General features: G+C 70.2%; 1 protein-coding gene across 1 annotated transcript; it reads right to left on the reverse strand.

Annotated features, from left to right (window-relative positions):
* On the reverse strand, positions 1–8,480 carry FXYD6 (FXYD domain containing ion transport regulator 6). The gene is made up of 13 exons (XM_068916448.1): positions 8,306–8,480; positions 6,729–6,791; positions 6,387–6,425; positions 6,181–6,255; positions 6,014–6,050; positions 5,710–5,759; positions 5,023–5,126; positions 2,437–2,506; positions 1,655–1,693; positions 1,416–1,490; positions 598–634; positions 424–454; positions 1–192 (listed from the first exon to the last, which is right to left on the reverse strand). Exons 1-12 carry the CDS (start codon positions 8,463–8,465, stop codon positions 430–432), a joined length of 774 nt encoding a protein of 257 aa, XP_068772549.1. The 5' UTR covers positions 8,466–8,480; the 3' UTR covers positions 1–192; positions 424–429.

Genomic DNA, 8,480 nt, shown 5'->3' on the forward strand with positions numbered 1-8,480 from the left:
TGGAACTTTATTAGCCCAGAAACTCTTGCTGGATCTAACAGAGGGGAAAGCACGAGGGCAATCTGCATGCTGGCCTTGCCCGGGGTCAGCAGGGTAATGGATCCACTGGAGCGGGGCAGGGGGTGGCTCTCGGCAAGGACTTTGCTGCGTTGGATGAAGCGCTCCCTCTGCACCGCCACGGTAGCTCTGAAACTGCAGGGACACAAGGGTTACGCCGCGGAGGGGCGGAGGGGACACAAGGGTTACCCAGCGCGTCCCACGGCTCTCAGGGGCCCGGCTGCCGCCTCCTCCCTTCCCAAGCCAGCCCCCCACGTAGTCCCTTCCTTGATGCACGGGCACCTCACCGGGCTGTGAGCATCGCTGCCGGCGCAGGCGCGCCTGGAGGAGCCCGGCCGCCAGCCCCGTGCTCCCTCCTCCACCTACCTGCAGCTACAGGTCTTCCTCATCTCCTTGTCTGGGGACCGAAAAACAAGGAGAGTTACGCCAGGCAACATGGTGAGACGAGAGGGAGTGAGAGCCGGCTCCCCAGCCCTTTCTGCCAGCAAGACTGGGGCAGGGAGGGGAGACGGGGCTGCCTTGAAACCACGCGATACCCACCTCCTCTTCTTCTTGCCTCCGCAGTGGAACCGCTGGCCTGGGGGCAAGAGGAGCATCTGAGGCCACTTGTGCCTTGCAGCCTTGCCCCTGCTGAGCCCCGAGCCCCACGGCTGCCGCCCCCAGCGCTGTCCCGGCAAAGCACCCCCCGCCAGCGCCCTCGGGGCCCGGCAGCCTGCAGGGCTGAGCCCTCCACGCCTCCGCGCACCAGCAGAAGCTCTCCAAAAGTCTGCACCTTCCCCCTGAGGCAGGGGAGTCAGCCCCGGGTTACTCTTGGATTGCAGTCTTTCTCCCAGAGCCGTCCCTGCAGTCACCAATGCAGGTAGTTTCTGTGTTTCCTCCCCAAAACTGCTGGGTAACACCACGGTGCCCTGCTGCCAGGCGGCAGCCGCCCCCTGCCCCGCGGAGCGAGGCGGGGAGCCCGCGTGTGAGGTTCGCTTTGCAGGGGCTCTGCCCACCCCGCGCCATGCCTTTCCAGGAGCTGCGGCGCCCTGCGGGCTCCGGGAAAGCTGGTTTCTCACTCTGGAAATGTCAGCGTTTTCTCTGCTATTTTTAATTAGTGACCTTCCACCTGAAGCCTTGACGTTGGCAGGGAAACACTAAATATTTACGTGGTCTCCTGCCCAGCCGGCCCTGTGCTGGGAGCCTGCCGAGCCGGAAGCCCCCCAGGCAGCCCCTCCTGGGGCGGGCGCCCACCGCGGCGTCGCGGGGCGGGGGGCCGGGCGGCCCGGAGCCGGCCGCAGGCGGTCCGGCAGAAGGGGCGATGATGCGCGGGGAAGAGAAGAGCTGCCGAGAGCACCCAGCCCGCCCAGGGCACTTACTGAGGATGATGAGGAGCCCGATGACGAAAGCCACGACGGCGAAGATCAGCCCCCCGTTGCGGATGGTGTCATAGTCTGGGGCAGAAGGAGACCCGTGCCGGTTTCGGCAGGGCAAGCGGGGCTGCGCTGGGCCGGTCCCGCGGATGCCGCGGCGCGAGGACCCGCTGGTACGGCTCTGCTGGCGCTGCCACCTGCCAGAGCCCGCACAGCCCTCGGGGCCCCACACCGCGTGGACTTACCGTAGGTGAACCGGTCCAGGCCCTGCTCGGGCACTTGCTCTGGAAAAGAGGAGAAAACCCAGTGAGAGCCAGGGCCCGGGCCCTGGGCTTGCTGTGGGCATCCCTACGGGGCGCCCGGGTGGGAAAGACCAGGAAAGAGGACGGCAAGGAAGTGCGCATCAATCTCTTTAAGATCTGGCTGAGTGAGTAAAGGATTCCCAAATTCCTATTTTCTGTCCCAGCAAGTTTAAAGTTCACCCTGCATTTCCAGGATGCGGGGAGTCTCCTGACCTCGGATGAGCTGCACTCAGCGGCCCGCCGCAGCCGTTTGCAGGAGCCGGGCGCTCAGGCTGTGCATGGGCAGTGCGGTCTTCACAGACCCCCCCAGCACAGCACGGCACGGCATGGCACGGCACGGCACGGCGCAGCACACAGGCAGGGGCAGAGCTTGCTTTCTCGTGTCGCAGGAGTGCAACACAGCCCCGGAGGCCGATGGCTTTCACCGCGGTGCATCCCGGCAGCCGCCCTGCAGGCCGGCAGTCTCATCCTGTCCGAGGGCGGCGTGCGGCTGCTCGAGTCACCTGTCCTGAGCACGCGTCCCTCCGCTTCCCACGAGAGCTGAGCGCCTCCTCGCGCCGTGGAGCATCAGCAAGGGCGTCCGAGGCAGCCCCTCCTCGCGCCCGCTACTCCCGTGGGCACCCCTTGCCTGCAGCAGCCCGGCGGCCGGGCCGAGCAGGGTGCGGCGTCCCCGGCCAGGGCTGCTTTCGAGGCCCAGCTCGCCCCGCTCCCCGCCGCGTCCTTACCATCGCCCATCGTGCCAGCGCGTCGTCCGGCGGGTGTCTCGCTCTGCGAGCGGGCACCCCCAGGACAGCGCTTTAATTGGGAGGCAAAGCTCATTAAACATTAATGGCCACGGTGTAATGTTTATCGCGGTCACACGGGGAGGCACGGGGCTGCCGCCTGCCTTGGCGAGGGAGGCCCCGCGGCAGGGGGCTGCGGGCTCGGCTCGGGCAGGGGACGGGCTCGGTGCGGGTGGCGAGCCCCGGCCGGGGAGCGCGGCACCCCAGCCCGCCGCGGCTCGGCTCCCGGCGCTGGCGTCCTCCATTCCCACGCCGCGGGCTGAAGCCCGGCTCTTGGCAGGGGGAGCGCGGCGCTGTCCCGGCGGCCCGGGCGCCGCCAAGGCAAGGCGGCCATCAGCACCCCCCTCCAGCGCCGCACTAGTGCCCGCTGCGGGAGGCTTGGGGAAGGCGGAGGAACAAGGGGGCTCTGTGCCCACGTCCCTGGGGCGCAGCGCGGAGACGGGCCCGCTGCTCACGCCCTCCCTGCGCCCGGTCTCGCGCTATTGTCACTACGGCTGCGGGAAAGCGCGCTGCACAAAGGTGCCTTGGACAGCGTCCCTGCCGCCAGCACAAAGCCCGGTCTGTACCGCCGCGGCTGCTCCCGGCGCCCGCCCCGGGGCCCCGCCGCCGAGCGCCGCTCAGGGCTGCTGCAGCCTGGGCGGCCGGCAGCCCCAGGCGCTCCCGCGGGCAAACGCCTGCCGCCCGGGCTGCTCGCCCCAAAGGCCCAAGGCAGAGCGATGCCCGGAGCCGGCCGGCCGGCCGTGCCTGCCAACGGGGCAGCCCCTGCGTGCTCCGGGAGCCACCCGGCCGGAGAGAGGCCGGGCTCGGCGGGCCGCCTGGCGCGGGTCTGCCTGTCCCCCCGCTCTTCCCAGGGCTACGTCCCGCTGGTGCTGTGCCCCTGCCCGCCTCCGCCCGGGATCCTCCGGCCCCACAGCCTGTGCCCCGGAAACCCGCAGCCCCCGCCAAGCGCGCAGCCAGACACCGATAGAAATGATGTTTTATTCCGGTTCCCCCCTCGGCCCCAGCGCAGAACACAGCAGCCCGCTGCCTCAGCAGCACACTTGCCTACATAGAAGGAAAGACAATAGCTCGGGTTTATTTTACAACAGTCAAGATTTTGCCATTTCCAGACACCACAAGGTTTTCTTTGTTTCGTGTTAACACGGACGGCACACTACGGACAGCACGGTCACTCCAACACCGACGGCGGGACGGGCGCACAGCTAACGCAGGGCTGGCCGGCAAGGGGCTGGCGTGCCCGAGGCGGCCGAGCCGTGCCGAGCAAGGAGGTGGTGGGTGCTCTGCTTTGGCGGGGGGGCCGAGGCGCGCCAGACACGCTCCTCCTGCCTGGCACGGGCGGCACGGCGCGGGCTCCCCGCCGGCAGCCGACAAAGCAGAACGCCCTCTCGAAACCTCCCTGCGGGGTCTGGACGTCTTCACGGGCCTGGGCGTGCATCGCTCGGAGGCGCCGCACGGCCGCGCGCTGGCAGGAGCGGGCACCGGCCCCAGGGCTGGCTGCACGCAGGTGCTGCAGAGGGCACGGCGCACTGGGCTCGGGCACGGACCAGCAGGGGAAAGGCTGCTGCGCTCTGCCCCTTCCCTTCGCTGCTGCCGCCGAGCAGCTCTGCGTCGCTCCCTGCCTCGGCTCTGCTCCGTCTCGCCGGCGCGCGGCCCGGCCGCTTTCGCAGGGTCGCCGTGCCGGGGATCTCACGGGCTTCCCTGGCACCGAGGGCGTTCGCGCGGCTGGCAGAGCATCCCGCGCTGCCGGCTTGGGTTCAGCCCGGGCCACAAACGTGGCACGCCGAGAGCGTGAGGCAGCAGCTGCGTTCGGAGGCTCCTGCAGCCTTAAACCCAGCACCAAGGAGAGACGAGCCCTGGGATGTCCCGCCGACTGCGGCCGCCCGCGGGCGAGCGCTGGGTGGGTGCGGGGGCATTATTGCTGAAACGGCGACAGGCAGCGGGGCTCCGGAGGCAGGCCTGGGGCCGGCTCCCTTCCCGTCCTCGCGCACCGCGTCGCCGCTGCGGCGCGCAGCCCACGAGCGGCTGGAGCCGTCCCCGAAACACGGCTGCAGCGGGCACGGCTGCAGCAGCCCCCAGGCCGGCCCGGAGCGAGCGGGCAGCGGCTGCAGTTTATGCAGCACCATGCACGCACGCGGCGCTTTGCAAACAGCGCAGGGGCAGGCTGCTGCTGCCCGAGGGCCATGCGGCAGCTCGGCTCCTTGCCGGAGCCTGTAAAGGGCACGCAGCCGATCCCAGGCGGCAGAGGGGACCGAAGGGAGGGAGCTGCCCTGCAGCGCCCGTGCCCGGGGCCGGCGGCTGCGGGAGAGCCCCCGGGGCAGCGCCTGGCGCTCGCGCACAGCCCGCCACGCAGACAGCACGAGAAAGGTGAGGAGAGAGTCACTATTACAACATCAGCAACAACTAGCCCTAGAGGTAACGGTCATCTCACATTAACATTACACGTTACTGGAGGCAGAGAGGACGGTGAGTGGAGTTTAGTCGGGTCGGTAAACAGAGAACTGGTGTTGAAATACGGAGGGGAACACAGACACAGCGTCTTGGCATCTCCTCGGAGGGACCTGCTGCTGCGCTCTCAGCTTCCTTGCAGGCCGCGGGCATGGGCAGTCCGAGCGTCCGTCCTCGCGCCTGCAGGTCTGCGGGGGGAAGGAGGGCAGCGAGTCAGGCAGCAGCGCCCCGGCCCTCACCGGGGCCTTCAGCCGCCGGGGCAAGGGCACCAGGGCACCCACAGCCGGAGGAAAGGAAATGCAAAGCAAGGGCCGAGGCAGACAGAGGCTTCCTTCAGCCGGCCGCCCCACCTGGGGCTTGCAGAGCACGGGACCCCCAGGACCCCTGCAGCGCACGCTGCCCTGCCAGGGCCCCACCAGCACCGGGCCCTGCACCCCACCACCACGCGGAGCAGCCCCGGCCGAGCAGACTGGTCCACGTGGGGCCCCGCAGCGGTTCCCTCGCCCCGGCCCCCGCTGCCGCCCTCCGCAGCACAGAGGCTTCGCTGGCCTGGACGGCGCAAGCCCGCGCCGGCCGGGCCGGTCTGCGGCAGCCCGCGACTCACCGCGTGGCTCGTGCTCAGTTCTCCGCTTTCGGTGCTCCCGTTGCTGCAAGGGGAAAGGCAGAGCGGTTTGCAGAGCTCGCCTGCGCCCAGCTCCGCGCTCGCTGGGCAGCCAGGCGCCCCGAAAGGCCAGGGGCAGCACGCGCACGGCGCAGGCAGGCAGACCTTACCGTTGGAGGTGATCAAGTTCTCAGCCTGAGCCTCTTCGTCCCCAGGAGCCCTGCAAGCGGAGGCGCACGGTGAGAGCAGCTGGGGCGCGCGCCTCGGCCCGGCTGCGGCTGCCCCGCGGCGCGCACCGCCGCTTCTCCACCCGGGAGCTGCGCAGCCCGAGCCTCCCTCCGCTTCGGGGGCCGGGCATCCGAGGGGGATGCTCACAGCTCTCCCGCCAGCGGCTAGGTTTGTCCGCGGGAGGGATCCCGGGAGGAGCCGGGCACAGGGCACGGACCCTCCAAGGCAGATGCTCCCCACACTCACCTGGGCTTCTGGTTAAAACTGCACCTGCACCTCCTGCCTGCAAGAGGAGCAAAAAACTGTGAGCGTGGCCAAAGAGGGAATGAGCCATAGCCCTCCCTGCCCGCGGGAGCGGGCCCACCGCCCCGGCCCGGCCCCGTACCCGGCGCCCCCCCTAGCCCCCAACTCACTGAGGATAAGGAGAATGCCGACGGTGAACAGCACCACGGCGAACACCAGCCCCCCGATCCTCAGGCTCTGGTAGTCTAGGGGGAGAAGACACGGAGGCTCATTTCTGACCGGCCGCCGGGCTCGGGGAGGCGGGGAGTGTCTTTGGCTCCCTGCTGCACACCCCCCCGGCTCACGCATCCCCACGCACGCGCACGGCAACGCTCACCATAGTTAAAGGGATCGTTCTCCTTCTCCTGGGTGGCCACTGGAAAGGGAGAGACAAGCTGGTGTGAGCCACGCACGGCGGGACCGCGCAGGGCTGAGCCCCGCAGCCGGCAGCTCCCTGCCGCTCACGGCACCCGGGCACGGCTCTCCCTGCTGCCCCGCTGCCGCCCATCGCCCCGGAGGTCCCGCTCCCCGCCACGGCTGCAGGCCCTGGCGCCCGGCACGCGTGCGCCCGCCGCGGCCCCACGCCCCTCTGCCCAGGGAGGCAACCAGCTTTGGTGGCCCCGGGAGCCTTTCGCGGTGCCCCTTCCCCCTCGCCGGCGCGGGAAGCGTTGGTACGTACCGTCCGTCAGAGCCACCGGCACCAGGAGGGAGCACAGGAAGATCAGCACCGCTTCCATGGCCGCTGCGGAGAGGGGGGAAGCGGGGTTCAGTGCCGGGCGCGGGGCGGCAGGAGGAGGACACGGGCAGCAGCCCTCGCACCCCCGGGCGGGACAAGGCGCCAGGCCAGGGCCGGCTCAGCCATCGCGGGCCCCAGCACGGGCGGGCAGAGCACGGGAGACGGGGGCTGCAGCAGTGAGACCTGGGGCCGCAGCGGGTCGGGGACACGGCGGCGGCTCTGCGGGGGTGAAGGAGGTGCCAGGAAGGGTCTGAGCACGCAGATGCAAGACCTCTGCCTAGTCTCAAGGTTGCACCACGCACTCTGGGGCCAGCAAAAGGGCCATGATCTCTCCATGAAGGTCAGCACTGTACCCTTCTCCCACGGCGTGCTTTAATTTGTCCCAATTAGCATAGCAATTACATTCCTGTAGCAAGCGCCTCTGGCCCCGGCCCTGGCCCTGGCCGGACGGTACCACAACCCCCGCTATGTGTCACGGGGCGCCAGCAGTGCCTCTAGCTCCGCCGGGGCGGCGAGGCCACCGCTGCGCTTGCTCCCGCCGGCTCCCGCTCTGGCCTGCAGCAGCGCGGAGACACTGTTAACAGTGCTCAGCCCCACGTCGCAGCTGAGCACGCTACTGTCCCCTCACAGGCACGGATGCGCTGTGGCTTGCGGGGGGTCTGGAGATACCAAGCACAGCAAGGGGTGGGCTCCCCACGGTCACCTGCGCCTCAGGTGCAGAGCCCCGCTCGCAGCAGCACGGCCGGCTGCCGACCGCCGCGCACCCAGCCCATGGGGCAGCTGGTGCCCACGGCGCGGGCGCCCTGCCGACCCGCTGGGATGCACCCATTGGGGTGACCCCATTGGCATGCACCCAGTCTCGCACCCTTTGGGACAACCCCACCGATGCACCCGTCGGGACGACGAGCGTGGGGCTGCGCGGCAGGGCCAGCCAGCACCGGTCACCACCGCCCTGCGCAGGGAGGACCCTGGCGGCGCGCGTGTTACCTATTAACTCGCACCGAGCCCAGCAAGGCTGCCGCAAGCGTCCCCTCATCTCCTCCAGCAGGCACGCGCGCAGGCCAGGAGCGGCGGCTCTCCTCCCCTGCCGTCAGGGGCAGAGGCGCTTTGGCTGCCCCTCCGCGGCGGCTGGCCGACAGGCGTGGGCAGAAGGACCCCTCTCTGCAGCAGGAGCGGGCTTCACAGCGGTGCGGCCGGCGCCTCCCGCGAGGGACCGAGCCCACGGCCCGGGAGGGCAGGGGGAGGTTCGTGCCACCCGCAGCTCGCCCGCCCGGGTGTTTATCTGCTTTGCTGCTGCCAGGCAGTTGCTAAGTGCCCCGACCATATGGATTTACTGCTCTTTTGTTTCTCGGAGAGGAGCCTGCGAGAGCGTGCGCGGCGGGGGGAGGCACCCGTGCTCGGCTAACGGGTGCAAAGCTGGAAGAGGAGGAGAAGCGCCCCCAGGCAGCGCTGGCCCCAGCGGGGCAGCCGGAGGGCTCAGCGGCGGCCGGGGGGGCCTTCGCCCCGCACGCCCGACTCACCTGGTCCGGGGCTCCCCGCGCCGAGCGGGGGCAGCCCTGCGCGGAGCCGCCGGTGCTGGAGCAGAGCTCGCTGCGGCGCAGCGCCCTGCTCCTCCGCACCGCGGCCAAGCGCGGCAGGGCCCGTCCCGGGGCCTGCTGGCCGCCGCGGGGCCGCGGCCATACGCGGGGCAGAGCG

The sequence above is a fragment of the Struthio camelus genome, chromosome 22 (assembly GCF_040807025.1).
Source record: "Struthio camelus isolate bStrCam1 chromosome 22, bStrCam1.hap1, whole genome shotgun sequence".
Taxonomy (NCBI): Eukaryota; Metazoa; Chordata; class Aves; order Struthioniformes; family Struthionidae; genus Struthio; species Struthio camelus.

Coding starts and splice junctions, on each gene's coding strand:
- FXYD6 (XM_068916448.1), bottom strand. CDS start 8,465: ATGGCCGCGGCCCCGCGGCGGCCAGCAGGCCCCGGGACGGGCCCTGCC. Junction 6,256..6,386: donor GAACGATCCCTTTAACTATG/GTGAGCGTTGCC, acceptor TTCTCCCCCTAG/ACTACCAGAGCCTGAGGATC. Junction 1,491..1,654: donor CCTGGACCGGTTCACCTACG/GTAAGTCCACGC, acceptor CTTCTGCCCCAG/ACTATGACACCATCCGCAAC.